The 26,473-nt window shown below is 37.2% G+C and overlaps 1 protein-coding gene across 4 annotated transcripts in view; it reads left to right on the top strand.

Moving 5' to 3' along the window:
- Positions 1–26,473, top strand: part of TTC21B (tetratricopeptide repeat domain 21B) — a 183,855-nt gene that overhangs the window by 35,756 nt on the left and 121,626 nt on the right. For all 4 annotated transcript variants that reach the window (XM_085872748.1, XM_085872747.1, XM_085872751.1 and 1 more), the window contains 2 exons: positions 17,845–17,929; positions 21,652–21,750. In XM_085872748.1, coding sequence (XP_085728874.1) covers positions 17,845–17,929; positions 21,652–21,750 — 184 coding nt within the window. The remainder of the gene's footprint in view (positions 1–17,844; positions 17,930–21,651; positions 21,751–26,473) is intronic.

Here is a 26,473-nt window from a genome sequence, read left to right as displayed (position 1 = left end):
AAAATGAAAATCAATTCTAATAATGAAAGTGAAATTAGAACGCTGTATGAAACATTGGTGTAGCTGCAATCACATTAAAATAGCATGATAGTCAATTTAGGTGATCCAGTTGATATAGTTAGTCCAGAAATGGCAAAATGAGATTATTTTCCAGTACATCACGTTTTCATGAACGGCATCTGGAGAAACTTAGCTTCCATGCATGTGTATGTTTTACCATGATTATCAGTTTGTTTTGTTTTGTTAGTGTATCAAATGACTTTCGTGGTTCTTATAGAGTCTGAACATTATTGAAATTATATATTGCTCCTCTTAAACGCTTTTTAATTCATGTTAATTAATCCGAAGCCCTTTATTTTCATCTCAAAACTGCAAAAAAACTTGCAAATTTTAAACAATGGTTCACATTGCATTATGAAACAATCATACAAGCTATAAAACCCTGAAACTACAATGTTTTTGTCCTGGACCAATCGTTAGAGCTGACTTTGCTGTTATTTGAACTGAAAACTTGCATGTCGGCCTGACCAAATCAAAAAATCCTACCCTATTTTGAGAATGATGACAATTTGTGATGACCAATCTTTTTATAAACTTTTTTTTTGCAAAATGTTCAGTGAATCTTGGATTTTTTTATGCTGTGACAACTTCACTGTACATGAAAATTGATTTTTTTCACGACTTCTGAAACAATTTGGCTCACACTTAGCTGCTTTGACCCTAAAGTGATTTTTCCTTTGATGTAAAGTAGAGAAGGTCAATGTGTGTTTCATCATTTTTATAGCTGTTTGAAATTTTAAAAATCTGAACTTTATTTGTATCTGTTAATCCATATACATTAACAGATAGATTATTCATTTTCTCAAATTTTGAAATATCTCTCAATGACATTGGAAACTTTAAATCTTTAACATTTATTAACAACAAGAACAGACCATAGAAAACATTTATTATCTTTGTTTTGAATATTAACAACCGCTTTCTTAAGTTTTTATCTCTTTTGGAAAATCAATAAAAGAAGAAGCTTGAAGAGGATCTGATTTTAAGATGTGTATATCTAAAAAGATTATTTTTGTAATAGCAAATCCACCACCGACTACAGTGTTATCAACATCTTGTTCTTATCTCTGGAGTTCATCGTAAACATCACATCTTACAAAATCTTGAAATGATGAGATAAAGTGAGGGTTTGTCCTCATATAGGGAGTAGTTTCATCACCTCTTACCATATTCAATTTTACTCCTATATGAAACTTAAAAGTTTTCATTTCACTTAATGTGTTTTTAATTATAGTTTCAATACTTTGTTTAACCATATTAACAGCTTCAATGATTGAAGATGGTCCAGGATCTTGAAAGCGAAACAATCTTATTTTTACATGTCCTTTAAATGCGCCATCAGTGTTTTCAATGGAGAATTTAGTGGCGCCTTCCCTTTCTTCATTCTTCTTGTGTTTGCGTGATTGAAAGTGTTTATTATAAAAAAAAAATTAAGAATATCATTATCACATCTATCACAATGTTTTGTTTCTTAGTCAAGTGGAGATATTTGTCTGAAAAGATTGAATGTGTGTTTGTTGGTTTGAAGGTGTTTTTTTATAACATTTATATTCATGATTACAAATGTTGCAGTACATTGTATTCACCATATTTATATAACAAAACTTTACTTAAAATAAAATTTTCTTAATGAAAATTTCGTTTAATTTATAGGTGAATCTCTGCTTAAAACCATTTTATCCTCCAACTTTTTTCACTTAATAAATACAATGTATCAAGACACAAAAGACAAGTTTCAATCAACCTCTTCATTTGAAAAAGATACTGAGAAATATGTTGAGGATGTGAAATTGAATAAAGATAAATATAACAACTATTGGATAAAAACAATTATGGTGAAAAATATGAGTTCTTCAATTTCCTTCAGTGGAAGGGCTTTTATATATCTGGAAGAACATCAATTAAAGTAGCTCGAACAAAAGTTTCTCCTCACCTTCTGGCACTATATTCAAAACTAGAAAAAGCAGTGAAACAAGAAAATTATCAAAAAAGAAAAACCTTATGATTGAAGCTTTGCAAACAAAAGATAAGACCATCTGTAAAATGCAAGGAGAAGTTTGTATTTTTTTCAACAACCCGAAAGATGTAAACCCTGATGAAATAAAGGATGTTAATATATCAGGTGAAATGACATTTCATTTAATAGTAGTTAAGGACCATTTTAAAATTACCTTTAATATAAAAAATGCAGTCGTTGAATCTGTTCATGAAAAAAGTATAAAGATATAGATGTTATGTTTTTTCGACTAATTAACTATGAGTCATTATTCAACTGAAGATGTTGAAGATTATGAGAGTGATGATAGTATCTCTGTTGGAACAGAAGACAGTTATGATACCGAGAGTTTGTGTTCAAATGATAGTTATGAAAGTTGTTTTGTAGATGATTGTGAAAGTACCGAAGATGAATTTTATTTGAAGTGTTTTACTTTATAAATATGAATAGTTTACTAGATTTTGAACCTCTTGAATTTCCTGATCCTCCACATGACAAATTTGAGAATTGTCCTGCGTGTGAAAGACGGGGATTAAACACAGAGTCTGAAGCTCATAAACAATGTATGTTCTGTGATTATCTTCGACTTAATGATAATAAAAATATAAAAAGGAATATAATTCTTTGAGATTTACATCAAAAATGAATTACTTTACAAGATTGATTCGAGAAATGAATGTAAAGTATGAGGGTGATAATACAACTTTTCTTACAAGAGAAGAGACTGAACAAATGATGACCATGTTTCGTGGATTGATGATTTAAATTATTAACGATTGTCATTTTCAGGGAAATATCAACACAAGATATTGTATAAATAAAATGATGGATTATCTTGAAATTAAACCTGAATTTAGGATAAAACAGTTTCTAAATAAGCCAATAAAAATGTAAATAACCTGTTTTCCAAATATATAAATGAATGATTTTTTTTACCAATTTGGGAAAATACGATAAAATTTAACAACCATAAAAATCTTCCAAATTCATTAAGATGTCTCATCATTGGTTAAAGCGGATGTGGAAAAACCTGCTTACTTTTAAAGATGCCCCTTACTCCCAACATTTTAGATTATGATAATTTAATAATTTTCACAAAGTCAAGTTTTCAACCTGAGTATCAAGTATTCTCACAAGGTTTTAATGGGGGTCTTCAAAAAGAAGATATAATTGGTTTATTTAAACTTCAAAAAAAACAAAATGATTATTATGTTGAAGATAGAATACAACCATTTTGTGATACACAGAGATATAAAAAGAAATCAAAACCAATAACTTGTATTCTTCGTGATAATACGGATGATATACCTTCTCCCCAAGATTTGGATAAATCAAAAACGAACCTCGTTATTAATGATGATTGTGTTAATGAGAGAAACCAAAAGGTAATGGATAGCAACTACACAAGAGGGAGACATTCTTCTTGTAATTGTATTTATCTTAGTCAATCATACTTTCAACTCCCTCGTTTCTCAATAGGAAACAATGCTAATACTTTTGTTTTATTCAAGTTAAATTCAAAAGATATAAACAATTTTTGGAGACAGTTGTTCTCCATTATGTCGTAAAAAGGAATTTGGGGATTATCTGAAGCACACGACTGAAAAATATAAATATATTGTTGTTAAACAAGATGAGATATGAAAAGTTGTACTTTTCATTTTACAAAAATTACATAGACAAGGTGTGTTCAAAAAGTATCCAACCTTAATTTTTTGTGCGCAAACAAATGAAGCTTGGGAGGCGTGGTTTGGTGCACGTATGTAGGCGATCCTAATCTGAATGCGTGAATATTTTCCCGCCTGCAGAAGCTGTCAGGCGCCGACAGACCGCCGATGAGTGAGGAAGTGGAAGTGAACGCCGTCGGATTTTCCTTTTTGACAAAATGATGGATCACTGTGGTCTCATCGCCAGTGATCACTGTGTTGAAGAAGTTGGGATTGATGTTCAGTCTCCAGCATGTCCTGTGCGATCTCCAAACGGAGTTGCTTCTGCTCGATCGTTAGCAGCTTTGGTACGAACTTCGCTGAACTCCTTAAGCCCAAATCCTCAGTCACAATGGAATGAACGGATCCAATGCTGACGCCTGCCTCGTCTGCAAGTTCTCTGATCATGATTCGATGATCCTGCATCAGCAGGGTCCTCACTTGGTCAATGACGATCTCATTTCGGGATGTTGAGGGCCAACCAGAACGTGCTTCACTTTCCACTGATGTGCGACCATCTTTGAAGCGGTTGTACCACTCTTTTATCTGTGTGGTGCCCATTGCTTCGTTCCCGAAAGCCTGTTGAATCTTGCGGATCGTTTCCACTTGGGAATCGCCAAGCTTTACACAAAATTTGTTGCAGTAGCGTTGTTCAAATTTTTCCGTCATTTTGTCAAAAAGGAAAATACGACGGCGCTCACTTACACTTCCTCACTCATCGGCGGTCTGTCGGCGACTGACAGCTTCTGCAGGCGGGAAAATATTCACGCATACGGATTAGGATTGCGTACATACGTGCACCAAACCACGCTTCCCGAGCTTCATTTGTTTTCGCACGAAAAATTAAGGTTGGATACTTTTTGAACACACCTCGTATAAATGACAACTTTGATTATAAATCTTCTGGGTAAATCTGCTTCTGATAAAAAAACTTTCATCAATCAAGGTTCTTCTATAGTACAAATGAAAATATTGTAAATTTTTGAAGAAATTGTGATTTTTTGTGAAAAAACACCATGTGATTCATATTGTATCGACAACAACCACAGCAATAAGACATGGAGAAGTAGAGGGTGAAGATTATTACTATATTTCAGTCGAGGAACATATGTGATTGAGGAATGAAGGCCAAATATTTGAGGAGGTTTCTCTTGGAACAACAAAATATTCACATTGCAAGAGTGAGTTAAAGAAACTAAAATCTGGTGGTCTTGGGATATTAGAAACGAATCCAGAAAGAATGAGAAATTATTAAACATCTGAGTGGTAATGGAGTGAAGATTTTATCATTCGGCTTTGATGTTGATGAAGAAACTCAACGCTAACGTATGAAAAGCTTAGATACAAGTATTAGTGAAGAAGAAATTACAACTCGTATTGATGTGAATGAAGAATTTGATGAAATATTTCAAGAAAATGATTTATTTGAACACGTCTACTTTAATGATGAAGAAAAGGAAAAGTTCCCTGTTGACCTCTACAATTCAGTGAATGATATTTTCCAATAAATAAATGGATGCGAAAGAAAGAGCAAGACGATTCAAGGAGCATCCAGAGTTGGTTTCAAAAGTTGTAAAACCACAGGAAGACATAAAGAAGAAATGCAGACAGAAACTAACGGGTGAAGAAGCATTTGAAAGAGAACAAGATAAATTTTTCTAACCACTTTTAAAAACTTCCCAAGAAAAAATTAGAGATGCTTCCACAGTTCCCACAATAGAATATACTCCTAAAAAAACTTCAAATGTTAAAAGATTTCAGTCAAATGATGGAGGAAGAATTAGAACATATCGGAGAATTAGAATATGATGATGAAGGATTATTTCAACAACTGGAAGAGATTAATCAACCCCCTGATTATATTGTGAAGGCTCTTCAAAACAATGAATATTCAGCAGATTCAAAAACCAAAGCAGGACTCATTCCAACAGAACAACCAGCAATATTTCATCTTGTTCATGAAAAGGGATTGATATTTAATGATGAATTAAGGTTCTTGAGTTCTGCTCAACCCCCTGTTAAACTAACTCCGAGATTAATGTTTCTTCCAACAAAAGATGGAAAACAAGGTTCAACTGTGAGAGATGAATCAAAGTATTTTGATAAACCATTGGATTTTAAAAATAAGGATGATAGAGTATATATTGATCTGCTGGAGTCTCTTAATTATAGGTTTCGTCTATCTGGTAAAAGTAGGAAGAATGAGTAGGAGAAACACATTATTCAGGCTTTAAGTAGCCTTGATTCAGGTGTTAGTTTTCTTCCAAATGACCCATCACAATTAGTTAATAGACTGTTAGGTAGTAAGAAGGCTGGAAATAACAATTGTTTTAATGAAGCATCAGCCATTTTGGACCAGTTGATGAACATGAAAATAATTAATAAATGTCAATACAAAGACATTTTATGCCATATTAAATATGATGAGAAGCACAATCCTTAGTTTTAATTTCACAACAAGCGACCACACATCTTAATTTCCATACCCACTACAACTTGACGCAACAAAAGAATATGAGGTGTTTTTATTGTCCATGGAAACTTGTACTACCTTGTTTATTTCACCGAGAAAAATGACAAGTTTAGTTATAATCCTGGAAGTGGACACAAAACGATAACAGTTTCACCCGGAGTGTATGAGATTTCTCAAATATCTTCTGAACTTGCTCGCCTTATAAAAGAACAGGGTGATGAACCAAAAAATATTGTTATAGTTATTCAAAAACATACTTCAAAATCAACGATTAAACTTAAACATAACTACAAGGTTGATTTCACAATTGATAATTCATTTAGAGAGTTATTGGGTTTCTCCTCAAAAAAGATTGAAACGAATGGGACGTTTTACAGCGATAATGTCATTCAAATATCCTCAGGCATTAATTTGGTATAAATTCACTGTGATTTGATTGATGGTGCTTATAATGATGGAATAAGAACAAATACAGTATTTTCATTCAGCACATGCTCAGCCCCAATTGGTTATAAATTCAATACGGAACCCAAAAATCTGGTTTATCTATCCGTCAGGAAAAACCATATATAGAGTAAATTTTTGGATAACCGACCAAGATAATCGTATGATTTATTTTAATGGAGAAATTATATCCATCAGAATTTACCGACGTGAAGTTTTCCAATAAATAAATACGATAGTTATTGTGAGGAAACACGAGTTGGGAAAATATATAATAATTACGGGGGATGGGGATGTTCCTTTCCCCATACGACATGGGTGAAGTTATGTATCTTGGTCGAGGATACTATAAACCTAAGAGGCAAAGGGGTGGAGGACATCAATTTTGAAAAAAGGAGATGGGATAATTGATACTCTAATGGTTATGGGTTCAACTATTCTGAAAAATAAACCTAATTGGTTTATTTCCTAATTGGTGATTTCCTAATCTGACCTAATTGGTTCAACTGCTTCTGCTGTGGGAAATGTAGCGGGTGCTATAAAGAGTATAAAAGATGCCCAAAAGGAATCTCATAAATTGCAAGCAATAAAATAAATTAAGAAAGGCAAAACTCAGTTGTCTCCCAAGAACGACAGAAAATAATTCAAATACTTTGGTCAGGGTTTCAAAAGTTTTAACATCTTTTTTCCTGAATAAATACAAGTATGAAAGCAATTTTTGTATCTATGATTTAGATGATACCATTGTCATCTCAAACTCCACTAAAAAAGAAGACTACTTCAAGGTAAATGCATAAACTGGAACAGACTGGAATACAAATGGAACAAAAAGTTTTGAAATAAATAATCAACAAACTTATTTGAATCGGGCTGAAAGTTTCTTGTTGTGTAAATTTACATTCACTAAGGCTGCGGATGCCACAAACGCTACACTCGTAAATGATTTCTTCTGGAAAATGTTTGATAGTGTTCGTTTGTACATTGGAACACAAGAAGTTGATGCGGTTGATTATGTCTCTGCTGCATCTGAAATGATGAAATTTACACTATTTTCATTTTGTGATAGAATGGGAAAGGGTGCTGTCGAAGGTTTTATTCCTGATATGTTAACGGAAACAATCACAGACCCTGGATATAGTCAAAGAAAATGAATGTATAATTATGATACAAAAGCAGGTAATAGTTTTACTGTGGCAGTTCCTCTTAAAGGTATATTTGGATTTTGTGATCATGATAAAGTTCTGTCTTTTTCTTCTTCTTCTTTCGGCTGCTCCCGTTCGGGGTCGCCACAGCGGATCATCCGTATGATCCGCATAGTGATTTGGCACATGTTTTACGCCGGATGCCCTTCCTGATGCAACCCTGGTCGCCTCTTACAACACAGGGATATGGTACACCTATTTTAACCGTGGTATACACCGGCCCAGTACACTGGTACTCATTTCGCCGACCTCGGAAGGATGACAGGCTGAGTCAACCCCCTGGTGTATTAATTCAGTGGCCCAACGGGGCTTGAACTCAGGACCTCTTGGATCCCAAGCCGCTGCCCTAACCACTGCGCCAACACCAGGCTATCATGATAAAGTTCTGTATGGTCTTAAAATTAGATTTCAACTGCAAGGGAATGATAATGAAAATACATTGCTTTTTGGTGTGGCTAATGCTTTTGCTGCTCAGAATAAATTTCTAATTGATGAAATTAGTTGGTATATTAGTGAATATACTCCTTATCTGAAAACAGAAGAGATGTTGAAGACAAGACTTAACTCAAAGAAATCACTCAATGTATCATGCCTTAAAAGAAGATGCCAACACGTTAAACTGAACCAACCCACTTCCACATGGAATTTGGGTGTTCTGGAAGGAAAGCCACGATATCTGGATAATTTTTTTAAAAACCAGATGGCGATACTGCTCCCGGTAAGAATAATGCATTGAGTGATAATGCAAGGGTGAAACAACTTTGCATTTCTCTGGATGGAACATTTTATCCACGAGATAGATTGGAAATTAATTGGGAAAAAAATGATTATGCTGAAGCCTAAAAGTCTGACCAAAAGGTGTGTGAAAGCAATGGAAATAAAGAACCCATTTTGGATATGACAACATTTAAAAGTCTGTATACAATCAATGCGATTGACGTGAGTGCTCAAAAGGAAACTATAAAGTCTAATCGAGTGGATACTTCCCTATACATTGAAAGAGGAGTGAGTGAAGAAGTTGATACTAATTGTTACGGATTTGGAATTCGATTGCACACAACATACAGGTTCCTTTAGTCAGCTATATCGATAAGTGCTTGTTCCCAAGATAGCTCATCTTCCATCGTTTAAATGTTCAGAAATCGATTCGATGCGCTGCGGATTGATTTAATCGTTTGGGAACGAACAATGGAGACATCCCTCCCCCTCTTCTGCGAAGAGCAAGAAGAACCCTGCCGTTCCGTGACTCATGATGTCAACAACTCCCTCCCACCCGTGGCTGAGCGGGGGATGGAGCACGAGGGCACGAATCATGAGTCATGCCGGGAGTGGGGGAAGGGTGGGAGAAGGATAAGAGGAGATCTTGTTCTTTCTTTGTGTCGGGATTTGGAGTAGTAAGCTTTTTGCTTCGGAGAGAGTAGTCGTTCAGCAGACCTTTGGGACCTGTTTGGCTTGGGTGAGGGTTGAGGCCTTCGGAAGCTTTTTGCTTCAGCTAGCTCAGTGAGCTTCGGCTGAGGCCTGGCTTGGGAGGAGGCTTTTTGCTTTGGTGGTTCAGTGAGCTTCGGCTTCTGCTTGGCTCGGGAGAGCTTTTTGCTTTGAGCTGCTTTGTTTGGAAGAGAGTTGAGCTGGTCGCTTGGCTCGAGCTGCGAGTGGTGGCTTCTTCTTCCTCTTCCTCTTCCTCTTCCTCTTCCTCTTCCTCTTCCTCTTCCTCTTCTTCTTCCTCCATTTTGGTTCCCGGCTTGGTGCGACTCATCAACATCTTCTTGGAGATGGTTCATCGGGGAAGCGACGCATCGACGGGAAGGATCGGCGCATCGTCTCACCAGCAAGTTTTGAGAAGCGCATGAGGATTCGCGGGAGCTCGGGAAGGATCGCAGCTCACGGCGATTGTATCCAGCTCGCTCTCGCTGGAGCCCGGGTCCGAACAACTTGAAGACCACACGAGGTGGAGAGGTTCGAGATAGGCTCTGGGTTTCAGCTCACCTGTCCTCCGAGTTGGAGCTCATTATTAAAGGCTCAGCCACTATTTCTTGGGTGTGTGTGTGTGCGTACGTGTGTCCGTGGGCCCGTCTAATAAGTAGGAAATTGTTAAGTGCTTTGTGTGCTGCAAATGATTGTATTTCATTTCGTAAAGTCGGTACAGTTCTGCTCTTATGTGCTTCCCTAGTTCCCCATTATTATTAATAAATACTCCAATTGTTAAATGTTTTCATCTCGTCGCGTCGATTCTTTCATTGACTGAGCAATTCGTGTGTTGGGAGTTAGAAAGCCGTTGGTTTGCCGTAAAAGGGGGACATTTGGACCAACAGTTCTCGTCGATTAAGCCGCTCGGAATCGCGCACGGGACAGGCTCGCCTCGGCAGTTTGTTCCGTACGAGTTCCGTCGAGGGTGGAATACCCTGGTAGTTGGATCACGTGGGTATTTAGGTACATTGAAGATTGGCAATCGACCCTACCCCACGTGATCTGCTGATTGGCATATTTCGGTTCTTGTACAAGGACCCGTCACTCGGAGTTATCCGGGCGGCGATCTATATTCCGGGCGATCGGACGGGCCGACTCGACTTGCGGTTCCGTTCAGAGCGGTCGGTTGGCGGCCGACTCCGGCCCGTAACAATATTGTTTGCTTTTGGAAGAAACAGAATTACAGATTAATACAGATAATGGTGTTATGATTAGTCTCACATTTTTTTGATAAATAAATGAGTAGTAAAGTGCCAACTGGGGTATATGCTAATCAAATCAATCTTCATAAACCATCATGTTGTATTCAAAATCAAAAGCCTTGTACGATTTACGTTAATACAATTCAGAGAAAAGGAGCAGTAAGAATTGATGTTTTACTCACAAAAGAACAGGTGAAAAACTTGAACGATACTGGCTCACTTAAAATTAAAATGCCAAAACCAATGTTGAAGAAATATTCAACAAGAGAGACGATTGAAGGATTTCTCCCATTTCTAATTCCTTTATTTGCTGGTTTAAGTGTGGTTGGAGCAATGACGGGTGGTATTTCAGCAGCGGTGAAAACTGCCAATGAAAGGAAGGCTCAACTCCGGGCTCAACAAGAATTGGAAAGACATAACAAAGAGTTGGAGAAACAAATTAGTGGAAGTGGTGTAATTGTAGATTTTGCTGAAAAACTTGAAAGTCTGCCTGATAAAGCGAGATTGTTCGTGGGAGATATCCTTCTATCGCACAAGCAGGTGTAAAATTAACTCAAAGGGGTTTTGGATGATATCTTTCTCATAAATAAATGAGCATTGATGAGTGGTTTAAAGAATTTGGAAAGAATACAACGTCAAATTTAGAACTTATCAAATATTGTAAGAAATTAAAAATTCATAATGTGGTTATTTGTATTGGAGATGAATTAAACGTGTCTCAACATTCAAATCATATTATTATGAACTTGAAGATAATAATGGGAGCGGTTTTCATTGGGTTTGTATTTTTAATAGTCAAGACAAATATTATTTTGATAGTTATGGTCTTCCTCCACCTGTTGAAGTAATAAAATTCTGACAGAATGGTGTTTATCAAACATTTCAGGTCCAAGAATTAAATTCCAAGTGTTGTTGTCAATTCTGTCTGTATGTGTTATTTCAACTCAACAAAAATAAAATTTTTAATGACATTATTTTAAATCTAATATAAATGACTTATGTTGGAAAAGATGGTTCTTTCTTTGGTGTATCCCAAGAACTGGATATTGATTTATCAAATTATTCCTTAAATAAAACGGCTGTGTATTCCAAAGATACAGAATTGTTGATTTTATCTCCGGGTCATACAGAATTCGCAGTTCCAATTAACATAAAATTTTATAAAGAAGGGCCTCTCGTTTGTATGAGAATAGAACAATGGGGATATAATATGAATGATTTAGGGTATAATTGGTCATTTAAAATTAACCGAGAAGACCTGGAACAATTAAATCAGTCTCATAAGGAAGAATATTATCCACTTGGTGCTGAGAATGAGTTTTGTGGAAGCACGATAAGCAAACAACAAATAAAAGAATTTAATAAGGGTAAAATCAATAATGGTTTTTTCCATCATTTATAGAATGAAAACACAAAGAACAGGATTATATATAATAAGTAAGGGAATACAAACTGATTTAACTATGGGAAGATGGGGAGGTATTTCCTGTCATTATATTAATGTCATATTTCTGATAGATAAATGACAGCAAGAAGACTTCACAAAAATGATCATTTCTATGTCCAAGCATACCTTCAAGAAAAGGGTATTCGGTATTTTAATAAATATGTTCTACAACATAAGAATGAGGTATTTTCAATAAAAGATTGGCTTTTTACTGATGTTAATAAACCAACAACTTTGGATTTAACTGAAATGTTAAATAATGAAAGAATTTTAAAGTTAAGAAAACACAAGGCTCTTTTAGAAAATCACAAGAAATTTCATTGGTTTCCTGTTGTAAAAAATATTATTTTGGATGCAGGAATATCAAGTAATCCAGATGAATATATGTATGATATATATTCTATGGGGTGAAAGTGGTTCAAGGATCGTAAGGGATGAGGAAGGAGTTGAAGAAACTGAGAAAAAAAGAGAAAGAAGAGGGAGAAGGAGGAGAGAGAGAAGGAGGAGAGGGAGAGGGAAGAAAGAGAGAATAAATAAATATAAAAATATGGAAACCAGTGAGATTATAAAAAGATCAAAGGTATTACAGAAAATAAGTCAATCTCAATGCACCGATACGAGGAGGAAAACAAAGAATTGGCAAGTCTATTAGAAATATATGCGTCAAGACTATTAATATCGGTGTCAGGGAGAAGATTTAAACGAGAAAGTGGAGATACAAGAGAGAAAAAAGGAAAAGATAATATTATTCATGATGTTGGTGTAATTGACTTTGATTAAAGTTTTACATTTTTTTTCTTAAATAAATGGAGGAGAGAGTGAAGACATTTCTAAGGATTCTTCTTGTTTTAAAAATTTAAGATTCAAATGTGCATGTAGGAAACTAAAAAGGTTTTCGCACTATGTCGGAATTTTTCACAAAAATAAATGAGTTATTGTCTGAAATGTAAAAAGAAAACCAAGAGTAAAAATATCTCGTATGTTAAAAGTAAAATAATAGGGTTATACAAAAAGGTACATGTTCGGTGTGTGGCTCAAAAAAGAGTGAATTCATCACCAAACACAAATGAGGGGGAGATATACAAAAGTTATTATCAGAAAGTAAATTTATAACAACTGGAATACCAGGGGAATTACATCTCCCAGGGTATTCTTTCTGTGGTCAAGGAACAAATTTGAATAAAAGATTAGATGAGGTTGACAATCCTAAACTGTGGAGCAAACCTATCAATAGGGTTGATGAAGTGTGCATGAGGCACGATATTGGTTATGGAAATAGCACAACATTGGAATAAAAACATGAAGTCTATAGAGAAATGTTGTATAATTTGTCTCTGATACAAAATCCAACCTTGAGAGAAAAAGATGAGAGGTTCATCGTGAGGACTGAAGAAGATGATCAGTGCTAAATTGAAACTTGGGCTTGGAAATTCAAAAAACTTATAAGCTCGAATGATGTCATTAAGATTGAAGAGCAATTAGCTGATGATTGACATAAACCAATAATCACAAAGTTTCATAGAAGGAAGGATTATTCCAAGGAAGTTGATTTTATCTGGTCCGCTGATTTAATTGAATTTAATTACGATAAGGGGTACAAGTATGCTTTAACCGTTATTGATTTGAGGAGTAAATGTACGTGGGTTGTCCCTTTGGAAAACAAAACAGATAATACTCTTATGTTAGCTTTCCAACAGATTTTCAATAAAAGCAAGAGAAAACTTAAAAAATTGTGGACTGATGAGGGTACAGAGTTCTACAACAAAATATTTATGAATTTTCTTAAAAATAACAGCATTACATAATGCACCTTTAATGAAGGAAAAGCGGTTGTTATTGAGCATTTTAAACTCACTTTAAAAGAGACACTATATAAAAAATTCACTCAACTCGGTTCTCAACTGTGGTTATCTTTAATTCAGGACATTGTTGATAAGTACAATGATACGATTCATACCTCAACGAAAATTAAACCATCAGATACTTTTACAAAATTAAAATATGAAAAAGAGATTAATGCCAGAAAGCCTATGTTCAAAGTTGGTGATATTGTTAGAATATACAGGTGGAAATCTCATTTTGAAAAAGGTTATACCAAGCGATGGACAAATGAACTTTTAAAAATTGTTGATGTCGTCAGTAAAGTTACTTGGACTTCCAAATTATGTGATTTAAAGGGGGAAGAGATTTTGGGTTTATTTTTTTCGCAGGAATTACAAAAGACAAAGATATATTGAAAAAAACCCTTGGACTTACAAATTATGTGATTTAAAGGGGGAAGAGATTTTAGGTTCATTTTATTCACAGGAATTACAAAAGATAAATTGAAAATTCTTTTTGACTCCGCCCACACAAGCCCCACCCACGCAAACTTGACCCACGCAAGCCACATCCACATAAGCCACATCCACGCAAACCCCACCCGCACAAACCCCACCCGCGCAAACCCCACCCATGCAAACCCCACCCACATAAGCCATATCCACATCCATCATATCCACATAATTAGTGATTAGTTTATTAGTTCCCACACACAACATGTTTATTTAATTAAACAAGCTCGAATGAGCTAAGATCCTCGTCCTCTTAATGATGACATCATAAAAACGAATATGACGTCATTGTGATGTATCAGGTTTGCGATAAATTATCTGTGCTAATGCCCGGCTTGATTCCCGCAAACAAAATTCAAACAGCTTGCCTAGTTTCGGAGATAATGGTGTGGGCGATTTCCATTCGCGGCGATATTATGACGTCAACTTTTTTTCGAGGAAGAATTTCCAAAATCGGAGATGGTTACTGCCTGCGCGTGGGCTTTCTACATATACATGGCAAGTTTCACGAAGATCCGATGAAAACTCTGGGTTGTGAAACAAAAAATAGGAATGACGTCATAGTGATGTATCGTATGTGCGGTAATTCATCTCTGCTAATGCCCTGTTCGATTCCCGCAAACAGAATTAAAAAAGCTTGCCTAGTTTCGGAGATAATTTTTTAAGCGATTTCCATTAGCGGAGATATTTTGACATCATAACTTTTTTTCTAGGAGGAATTTTCAAAATCGGAGATGGTTACTGTCTGCGCAGGGTATTTTTTACATATTTATGCCAAGTTTCAGGGAGTTTCGATGAAAACTGTAGGCTGTGAAACAAATGAAACAAAAAACAAAAAAATGTCAAAAAATAGGAATGACGTCATAAAAATTGATATGACGTCAGTGATGTATCATGTGCGGTAATTCATCTCTGCTAATGCCCTGTTCGATTCCCGCAAACAGAATTCAAAAAGGTTGCCTCGTTTCGGAGATAATTTTTTTGGCGATTTCCATTTGCGGAGATATTTTGACATCATAACTTTTTTTTCTTGGAGGAATTTTCAAAATCTGAGATCGTTACTGTCTGCGCATGGTATTTTTTACATATGTACGCCAAGTTTCAGGAAGTTTCGATGAAAACTGTCGGCTGTGAAACAAAAAGTCCACAACAACAACAACAACGTGAGTAAGACTTCGAGATCCTCCATGAGGATCTAAAAAAATTGCTCCACTCACACAAGGCACATCCACACAAGCCCCACCCATTCATTAAAGTAATGACTTTATCCACAAAAGAGTTGCTGTTCAATGTAGAATAAACCTGGAGACATCGCAAATTTAATCGCCTGTGAAATAAACATTGCAGATAATCCGCACGTTGCCTACTTGTCTGTGCACGGGTCACATGGTACATTGGTTCGCAGTCTACTCTATGGTTATAATTTTATTTTAATACATTCATTTTTCACCAGATTTGTTTTGATTCTCTGCAAAGAACCTTGCGAAACCTCCGACAATATAGACACCGATCTGGCAGACGCTATGGTAAGCAGTCCCTCTGGAGGACAGGGCACAGTGACGAGCATTGAATGCATTAAATCGTATAACTCAATGAAGCTGGTTAATTTTTACACGTTCCTAAATCTTTTGTTCTCTCAATATAATTCCACAAACAGCAGAAAAAGTGAAGTTTACTGGTTTGGAAATTTCACATTTTCTTGTGTATATATGGAGAAGAGGGACCATAGCCTTGCTTGCTTAAAGTAAATAGATATATCGGCTTAATTATAAGACTCGTTATTTCTTTATATTATCAGATTTCACTCCAGATTTTGACACTTGTTTCGTCCAGACGATATACGATCCTCAAAGCCGAAATAATATTTCGATGATCTCTTTTAATTAGTCTGTGAGAGTAAATCATGGAAAATTGCATTGTTATAATGCATTAAATCGCTCCAAGCTCCTAATTTGAAAACTATAGGACTTACAAAAGCGATGTGTGTAACGATTCATAGTTCTCATTAACAGGCATTCAATATTATGAGTGAGAAAAGTGAAAAATACTTTATCATGAAGAAATCTTAGCCCCTGTTCCAATTCAAGGCATGGTTGAGCAGGCCAAACAGCGGCTTCAGACCCCTGCAAAGTTACCTCGGGATTCGCCTTAAGACCCCCAGAGAGCGAGATCGCTGAGGATGGCACCTGATAAAGGATATAATTAAATAAGGTTGTTAATTATTTTTAAAACGGGTGTTTTAATTAACCAAAACACCCAATTTTCCCTCATGCACTTCCTCGCAGTTCCCTTAGCTACAGTACGTACTGCATACGTACATACTGTAGCCGATATTGCCGATATCAACTCGGCATGCTTTGCATGCATGCAAAGCTTCAGGCTGCTCGGTTTCATGGTTATGGAGTTATGGAGGAGACACACACAGACTCTAATGACAACTGAGCAGAATCACCAGCAAAGGCACGGTCTCTTCCTTGGTGCTAATCACCCAAACCCAATCTGCCCTTTAACGAACATAGATAATGAAATGAGCGATCAAGACACTCAAATGCACCCAGAGACCAAGTGGTTTTATAATGTATTTGAACATACATTGGGCGTGAATACAAGAAGAAGCAATTCTGTAACAGGAATTAATAATATCACATACACTTCCACGACTCAACGAACAAACGCTAGTTCCTTTATTATCTATGTCCTAAAGGCCCCAGAATTCCACAGAAGAATGACTATACCGAATTAATGAAGGCTGTGCCCGGCACGACGCAGAGAGTCCAAGGTATAGTCACCTCCCAGAGGGAAAACAGTTCGTTGCCGCTGACTGAACACAGCTCGAGGAGGTGGGTGCTAAAGCTGTGATGGCACAGGCTTTGTTTAAGGAGGAACTCCATTGCAGCATGTATTCAGTTCCTCACGTAAGATCCATGTGCTTTTGACATCTGGCTGTTCACGTCACCCCTAACCCCCCCCCCCCCCTCGCAGCTCTGATGTCACTAAACACTCCCTGCTCAGGCACTATTGGTTCATACTTCATTCTTGGGTAGGGCATTTGCCTTCCTGACCTGACACTCAGCACTTTTGGCACTCTTTGCATCCTGGTAGCACTCTCACCTAAACTTGGTGCGAGATGGTCTGTCAGACGCATCAAATGAACATTTCAGCAGATTGCAAAGGTAATAACATTCAAAAGGGCTGTTAAGGGATGATGGGTTTAGACACACACATTATGGTTGGGTAGATGACATCTTTCTACAAATAAAACAACACTTATTCTGTATCACAAGTAAATTACCTCATGCTTACTATAAAATATGCAATATGGGAAATAACTACTGTTATACTCTGCAACGTTACCCCTTATAAGTCATTCCCACAACAATATAATTGTTTCAATTATTGTTTTTGATTTCTTAAGAACAAAAATATTTTTTTTTAATCAGCATATTTGGTGATGAAGAAGTTAAAAGTAATGATAAATGTATTTGTAAGGGAATTTTTCCAATTGCATTTTTTTCAGGATCTTGGAGAAAGACAGTAACTGTCTGGAGGCTTTGAAAATGCAGATTCTATTCATGCTTTGTCATGAAGGAAATTTTGAAGAGGTGTGTGAACTTGATTTTTACTCATTTTCTTCTTTTAATCGAGCACCTTCAATCTGGCTGTATCGGATAGGAGATCATTTCTGTTATATCCATTCCTTTACACAATGCCTAATATCCTCTACCATTGTCAGCATCTGTATCTCCTGCATTGCTCATGAGGCTCAGACCATGTGCAGAAACATTCACAATGGCCTGGCACATTTAACTTTGTGGTGTGAAAAGGGGCACTTGTTCAATTTTTGAAGAGGAAAAATGTCAGTTTTTTTTTTCTCAAATATGGATGTTTTTTATTTTTTAGCTTATTTGGAATTTAAATTCCAAACAAGGTGTTGTCGTCATACACCGTCCATCCGTCCATCTCCAATTTTGACTTCTCCAGCCAAACCGCTAGGCCGATCCAGCTGAAATTTCGCTGCAACGTTCCTTTCCTGACTGGTAACAGGGATTGCAAAGCTCGTTCGGGTCACATGATTTGAAGTAGGTCAAAATGGCACACTTCGTAAATTTCTTCAAAAATCTTCTCAAGACTCACCAGTCAGAATGGTACCAAATTTGCGTTACAACATTAGGCCAGGGTAGGGATGTTAAATTGTGGAGGCCATGCTGATCACATGACTGGAAGTGTGTCTGTGTCAAAATGGCCGAATTTATCAATTTTTGGGAAAATCGTGTAAATTCTTCCAAATATCTTCTTTTTCAGACCCACCAGTCAGAATGCCACAAAATTTGGTTCACAACATAAGGACCTGATGTTAATTTGCGGAGACCATGCTGATCACGTGACTGTAAGTGTGTCAAAATGGCGGTCGCGCAAATTCCTTCCAAAATCTTCTTCTCCAGAATACCAGTCAGAATGCCAGAGAAAGAGGAGAGAGGGATTGAGAGAGGAGGGAGTGTGGGGGAGAAATGACGGGATGGTCTCATCTGCCGGCATTAGTAGAGTATTGAACGAAATGGGGTACATTCAAACAGGACAGCAAAACCACCCAAGACTTTCAAACAGCACGTACCATTTTTAATGATGATAACATGGTCTTCCATTGAGTTATGCGTCTCCAACTGCGGCTGTCACCCTTTTTACCCACTCTGGAACAGGAACTCTCCAAGGGGGTCACACACCGCCCGGGCACACCCGGAGTTCAAAAGGAACACGTGAACCGGACAAATGAATATCCCTCCAGCAGCAGCCAGGCCGGCCTCCAAGCCCAACCCCGTAGTCCAAACCCCGAAACCCGGCTCAGTCCAAGAGACCCTGGATCCAATCACAACCCAGCTGCAATGCTTATAAATGCCCAGAGATGCTTGCATTACATGTCTTCATTTAATTTCAATACACGTTTTACAACCAAAATGCGATAAGCCCCATAATCTCTCAACTCCAGCCGAATCCTAAAATTCAAACTGTGGAATAGAATTCAGCAGCATCTCCGACTGCCAAAAAAGTGCCCAACCGCCCAACCCGCACACTCCAAAGGATGGAGGAATGGATGGGATGGAAAGTGGATTCACAGCAAGTTCCACAGTTGTCCATGAACACACAATACTCTAATCTCATAGACTGCACAGAAGGTGGAAGGAATGAATGATTGAATGAGTTCCCACCTGCTCGTCTGCCATTACATTCCCTGCAGCATCTGCAATGAACTTGGGTTTTGTAATGAACTCTCCCCTAATAACCTCTAAAGTACTCCACCAGGGGGTGCATCTCCGAGCATTTCCGGGTGGTGCTCAGGATGACCGCTCCGAGGTGAAGGTTACATTTTAAACTTTTGTCAGATTTAACTAAGTCAACGGAACACATGTTTATATTTATGTACCTCATTTACATTGTCACCTCATATTGTCTGAATGTCGATTGTAATTTTATTTTCAAAAACAACACGAGCTGTGATTTCAAAAAAAAAAGTCATTTACACCACCGTCTACTGTCTTGGCATAGCTTACAATCATCTGTCTCGTCCATCCATCCATCCATCCATCCTTCCCTCCATCCATCTGTTGAGAAGGAACGGCAGGCTTGGTACCGTGAGGTGCAACATAAGCAGGTGCGACCTTTGTATGTTGATCAATGTATTTTTGATTGTGTTTAGCAGAGGGACAGTGCAGAGTGACAGTGCAGGTACTGTTGCCGTGTATCACCATGGCTTGCAAACGATCATCCAAGCAGCTTTTAGAGCACTCGCCAAGTGGCTAAAGCACTCAAGCAAGCACTTCAACAAAATGGAGGAATGGATGGGATGGAAAGTAGATTCACAGCAAGGATGGGAACGGCAGACTTGGCCAGCGATCGCGGATTGGTCATATGAAACACCACCTGGAGTGTCAAACAAACAATGTGTGAATTGGACGAATGAACACATGTTTTAGGAGTTGGAACTGCGGCTTGGGTCAATTCCACAGTATAAATTTTGAAATTTGGCTCAGGTTAAGAGATTCTAAAGCTTCGAGCATGTGCGGTAATTGAATAAAGCCATGAACACTGGTGTCTCTGTGCGTTTATGAGCATTGAAATGTAGCCAGCGATTCATTGGTATAAAGATGAGACATTCGATGATATGAGTGAGGAAAGTAAAAGAAAAATTTGAGTGCTTTTTTGTTAAGAAATCATTGTGGACTGTTCCAGGTCAAGGCATTGTTGAATAGCCCCCCAAAATATTGAACTAGGACCCCAGCGAGCTGACAGGGTGCTGACATAAAGGTTGACCAAGGATGAAGCCTTGAAAAAGGATAATTAAATAAGTCCGTTAATTATCTTCAAAAGGGGTGTTTACGTTAACCCAAACACCCAATTTTCATTCATGCACTCCCTTGGAGTTTCTTTCATCTGCATGCAAAGTTTCAGGCCATTAGGTTTCATGGTTTTGGAGTTATTGACGAGACACACGCACACACACTTATTAGTATAGATTGAATTTTGAAATACTGTGCATAAATGTGTGCTCCATCTTGACACATATTCCTTGCCCTTGATAAATCAACACCTATTGCATCACCTCTGTGCTTGCCTCGGTACGCAGTTCGACATTGGAGTATTCAGTGTGGTTAAAATGCATAGCCAATGGAAATTGGTGCCGTCAACCCAATAGTGGGGTTTCAAATGGTGATACAGTTCTTTGGGCTTTCCTCAGGCCACTATATCCTGATAAACGGGGAACCTATCACAGTGACAGGTCCTCGTTAGAACTTCCTGTATGCTGAAAACTAAAGGAAAGATCTATTTGGCTTTCTCGGCAGACTCTATTGACGGTCTGTTGTTAAATTGGCGTTTATGCGAGTGGAGGATTTGACCACATATCCACCCGGCAGTCCACCATAACAATGGTTCATCTGGATTGGGATCCGGACACTGGTCTGAATCCGGCGACCCGAGCAATATATGAAACCTATTAATCTAAAATGGCTATCACTGTGGTTTTTGAACGACGTAATCACCCTTTGGCATAACCAAATTATCATGAAACCAACGTGTGCCGAGCTTTGGCACACAGGCCAGTCATTTAATTGTTAACTCGCATTGCACCATGGACTTGCCATGCGTGCACAGAACGACTCTGCTCAGGAATCCTTGGAGTTAATCTCCGGTGGTCTTGGCTTACCCATTTTGGAGACATTGTTAGGTTTGACACAGAGCCATTAGAGACCAAAATGTGCAATCATTTTGATCATGTAATATTTGTGTTTTACAAGTTTGACTTATTTTATGTTTCATGGATTTTCTGAAGGCAGCAGCAAGAATACACAATCTCAAGAATGTCTTGGAACGATTGGAACCAAAGAATGCCAAGTTGTGCTGCTACTTGGCAGTGTGCTTCAGCCGAGTTGTAAGTTATCCTCTTGCCTTTCCCTTTACATAGCAAACAATAATTCTGCATTTCTTCCTTTTATCAAGCTCAACGTTTTAATTTTTTGACTCTGATGCAGGGATCATTGGTTCATCATAAGCTTGGCAATGTATTTTCTTTTTAAATACTAGTACGTGCCCGTAAAAAAAAAGAAATAATAATAAATAAATAAATAAATAAATAAACCACACAGGCCGTTTCTTCGCTCTCACGTGCCCATATGTGCGTGACCCGGTAGTTCGATATTATTCGCAGTTACGATTATTCGCAATTTATTTTTAATACCCAATTATTCAATTAGCGCCAACGTATTTTACCTTTTCGCAATGTCATGGCAAGGAAAAACAAAAAGAGAAGAGAAGAGAGAGAAAAAATTTACTTTCTGGTTCGGAGCATACCAGCACTCTGATGTTCCCGAAATTTATACACCGTCTAATATGAAAACGATCAAAACTTGGGCCATTCTGTTTATCTATAAATGCGCATAAGAAATCGAGAAATTATTCGAATACACGAAGTCATCACTCTCCGGAAGCCCGTACGTTGTAACCCGTAATGGGGAACGCGGCTGTGCTTCCCTTCCCCATCGGCCACGCCCACGCAACAACGTGTCTTCCCAATGGTTTGGTAAATAAATGGCCATAACTTGGGAAGCACTTGCCCGATTAATATAAAACCTTGAAAAGGCACATCCTCAGGTCCCCAGCAATATACCTGGCAAGTTTCAATTAGATCGGACCAGAGGTTGTCGAGAAACAGTGGACACACACACACACACACACACACACACACACACACACACACACACACACACACACACACACACACACACACACACACACACACACACACACACACACACACACACACACACACACACACACACACACACTGCTGGAATTATAGATAGATAAAGCCACAAATATTCAATTCATTTTCCTGTTATAAATTATACTCCTGGCTCTGGGGGGGGGGGGGGGAGGGTGTTTGTTTGTGTACATGACTCTTTTAGAGCATTACCCTAATTTTTTTTTTGTTCTATATGCCAAGACATTCAAAAAAAGTTTGGGTAGCACCTCCAGATCAAGTACGTTTTCTCTGTAGGGTCCATCTTGGATTCGCAGTTGGCTACCAGCAAACCATAATTGAACCAAAATGCCCGTATTGGGTTTAGATGGAATAAATCATTATTAAGTACATATAAATTATTAATTTTGATTTACTTCAATTACTTATGCATTGCTTAACACATTTTAGCATGATTTATTCTCTTAAAACTTGATTCACAGGAGAAAATGACCATATTTTATGTAATTTTAGTCAAAAATAGCTTTCAACTTGAAAGTAGCTCAAAGTTTGATGGTCTCTGAATGACAATATTGTAAGTAGAGCTATAAAATTTGGCCAAAAGTTTCATTTTCAAGTTCTCTGAGCAATTCAATTTTCATATTCTCACAATGGGGCTATGTGTGATGACCACAGAGCTCATTGTAAACCAAAGTCACCCCTACCCCCAAATGGCCACTTTTGCGGTATTTCATAAAATGATGATATCTCCTTAATTAAATGCCAAGGAACGTTGATTTTTTTTTTTAATACTAAATATAGGTTATTGACCCCAAGGAATTCATTGGTAACATTTTTGGATTTTTTTAGCTGATCTAATTAGCATAATCCCAAGATTTTCCTCAAAATGACTGCCAAAATAATGAAAAGTAGACATGATTTAACATTGAAGCTTCAATCCCACAGAGACTATATTGAGACACTCATCTTCATAAGATGTCGGGGAACTTGGGGCACAACCACATACCGGGGCAAGGTCAAGTACCAAAAGATTTCCATATTTTGTTTCTAGCCATCACACCATGTTTAGAATGATATGGGCTTTTCCTCGATAAAGGTAATACTGTGATGACAATGCTGTTCGGGTCCATTTGACCTTGACCCCATTGTTTGAGGCCAACCACCATGTAACCAAAAGATTCCATATGTTATTTCCCATTTATTCATAACATATATATGTAACTGAGCCATCAGACCATTTTTTTAGAAAGATAAGGACATTTTTTTTTTTACAAAGGGAACACTGTTGAGGGTCTATTTGACCTTGAATCCTTCACTCAAGGTCAAATATCAGGTGACCAAATGATTCCCCAAATGTGATTTCCTATTAGTGTATAATACATACCAAAGCTCTCAGACCATTTTTAAGTAAATTACAGGGATATGAAAGTCTATGATGTCATTTTTGGGGATACCTAAGTGAGGTAAACTATGATGTCACTTCCTCTTGGCAACTGGATTTTCAAGAAAAAGAAGAGAAAACAATGCTGCAAACAAAAGGTAAGATTTTAATGGATCACCTTTGATTTTAAGTAAATATAATGGTCAAAAGTTGAAAATGAAATATCAAAGAATAATTGTATCTCTTAAAATGAAATATTTTAATGAATAATTGTGAAATCTAGATCAAAATATTTAAATTTCAAAGCAAAATGGGGGAATCCCCCATTTGGGAGAATCCCCCAATTCTATCTGATCCCCAAAATGAGGGAATCCCTCAATTCTATCTGTAAATAGACAAATTGTCTAATGTCATAAAATTTGATCTGGAACACATAGAAATATAAATTAAATGTCAAATCATACATTTTAAGGGCAAGGAATTGAATGGATTTGGTTTCAAAGACCTTGACTTATGCTTTCAGGGTCAACTATTAGTATTCAGATATGAACAAGGAAATTTGTAAAATATAATAAAACCTGATCTCGAACACATAGAAATATGAATTAAATGTCAAATCATCACATTTTTAAGGGTAAGGAATTGAATGGGTTTGGTTTCCAATACCTTAACCTTGGCCTATGTTTTCAAGGTCAACTATTATTATGCACATATTAAATGTATCAGCTTGTCAAATCATATCTTGGATACATATGAATTTGAAGAAAATGATTAATTATACATTATCAGAAGTTGGAGAAGAATGGAATGGAAACTATCATCACATGTTTTCTGCCTAAACAATAAAACAAAAACAGACCCCCATTAACATGAACACATGTAACATGGGGCACAACCATACATGGAAATGGATGGGGCACAACCACAGAGGGAGTGGGAGTGGGAGGGAGCTAGAGGGAGTGGGAAGGATACTTAATTAGAGTTTCATCTTGAATATTGTTCTGCATTCCGAATTTTCAATATTTTGGCAATTTTTGAATTGTTAATAAGTCGATCAACTCCAAAAATGTAACCAATGAATTTCTTGTGGTCAAAAACCTATATACAGTATACATGTCATATCAAAAATCAACTTCCCATGACATTTAGTTGAGTAGATATCATCATTTGTTGAAATACCGTAAAAGTGGCCATTTAGGGGCAGGGGTGACTTTGGTTTACAATGAGCTTTTTTCAATATTTTAGCAGCAATTTTGGAATCATGCCAAGTAGATCAACTACAAAAACTACAAAAAAATTTTCAATCAATTCCTTCAGGTCAATAACCTATATTTAGTACAAAAAATCAACTTCCCATGCCATTTAGTTGAGTAGATATCATCATTTGATGACATGCCGTAAAAGTGGCCATTTGGGGGTAGGGGTGACTTTGGTTTACAATGAGCTCTATGGTCATCACACATAGCCCCATTGTGATAATATGAAAATTGAATTGCTCAGAGAACTTAATAATGAAACTTTTGGCCAAATTATATAGCTCTACTTACAATATTAAGTCATTCAGAGACCATCAAACTTTGAGCTACTTTCAAGTTGAAAGCTATCTTTGACTATTTTTGACTAAAATTATGTAAAATATGGTCATTTTCTACTGTGAACCAAGTTTTAAGAGAATAAATCATGCTAAAATGTGTTAAGCAATGCATAAGTAGTTGAAGTAAATCAAAATTAATAATTTATGGTTGTTTACTAATGATTTATTCCATCTAAACCCAATATTGGCATTTTGGTTCAATTGTAGTTTGCTGGTAGCCAACTGCGAATCCAAGATGGATCCTACAGAGAAAATGTGCTTGATCTGGAGGTGTTACCCAAACTTTTTTTGAAGGTCTTGGCATAGAGAACAAAAAAAAATAGGGTGACGCTCTAAAAGAGTCATGGACACAAACACCCCCCCCCCCCAGAGCCTATACTATTATAGCACATGCAAAGTTGACAAGTGATAACATCACACAGTGTACCAGTTTCATATATCAGTTCACTGATAAGGGAAGATGCTGCTTCTGCTCTCCCAAAAATGGATGGAGGCCAGCGATCTCAGACATGAGATCAGGGCTGTCTCTATGGACATATCTCGAGCATTTGATACATCGTCTGGCATTCTGCCTTGCTCTCCATACTCACTGCCTATGGTGTCCAAAGCCACCTCCTATCATGGCTTACTGACTTGAGTTGAACCACTCTTGTCGTCAATGTGTAGCTCTTAACAAAGCCTGGTGTTGGCTTTATGGTTGAGGTGGCTGTGTTAAGATCTTAGGGTCTTGAGTTTGAACCCTTGTCGTGCTGTTAAAATATCAGGTGGGTTGACTCAGCCTGTCATTCTTATGCGGTCGGCAAAGTGGCTACTAGATTACTGGTAGGGGCATTGCATCAGCGGCGCAGCCACGCTTCCAGAAATGATGCAACTAGCAGCAACAGGCTACATACGAAACCAACAACAAGCTCTTAATGGGA

This window comes from Eptatretus burgeri, chromosome 3, assembly GCF_056783735.1.
Source record: "Eptatretus burgeri isolate ZD-2024b chromosome 3, Ebu_testis_v1, whole genome shotgun sequence".
NCBI lineage: Eukaryota > Metazoa > Chordata > Myxini > Myxiniformes > Myxinidae > Eptatretus > Eptatretus burgeri.
This window is presented reverse-complemented; position numbering and strand designations above follow the sequence as displayed.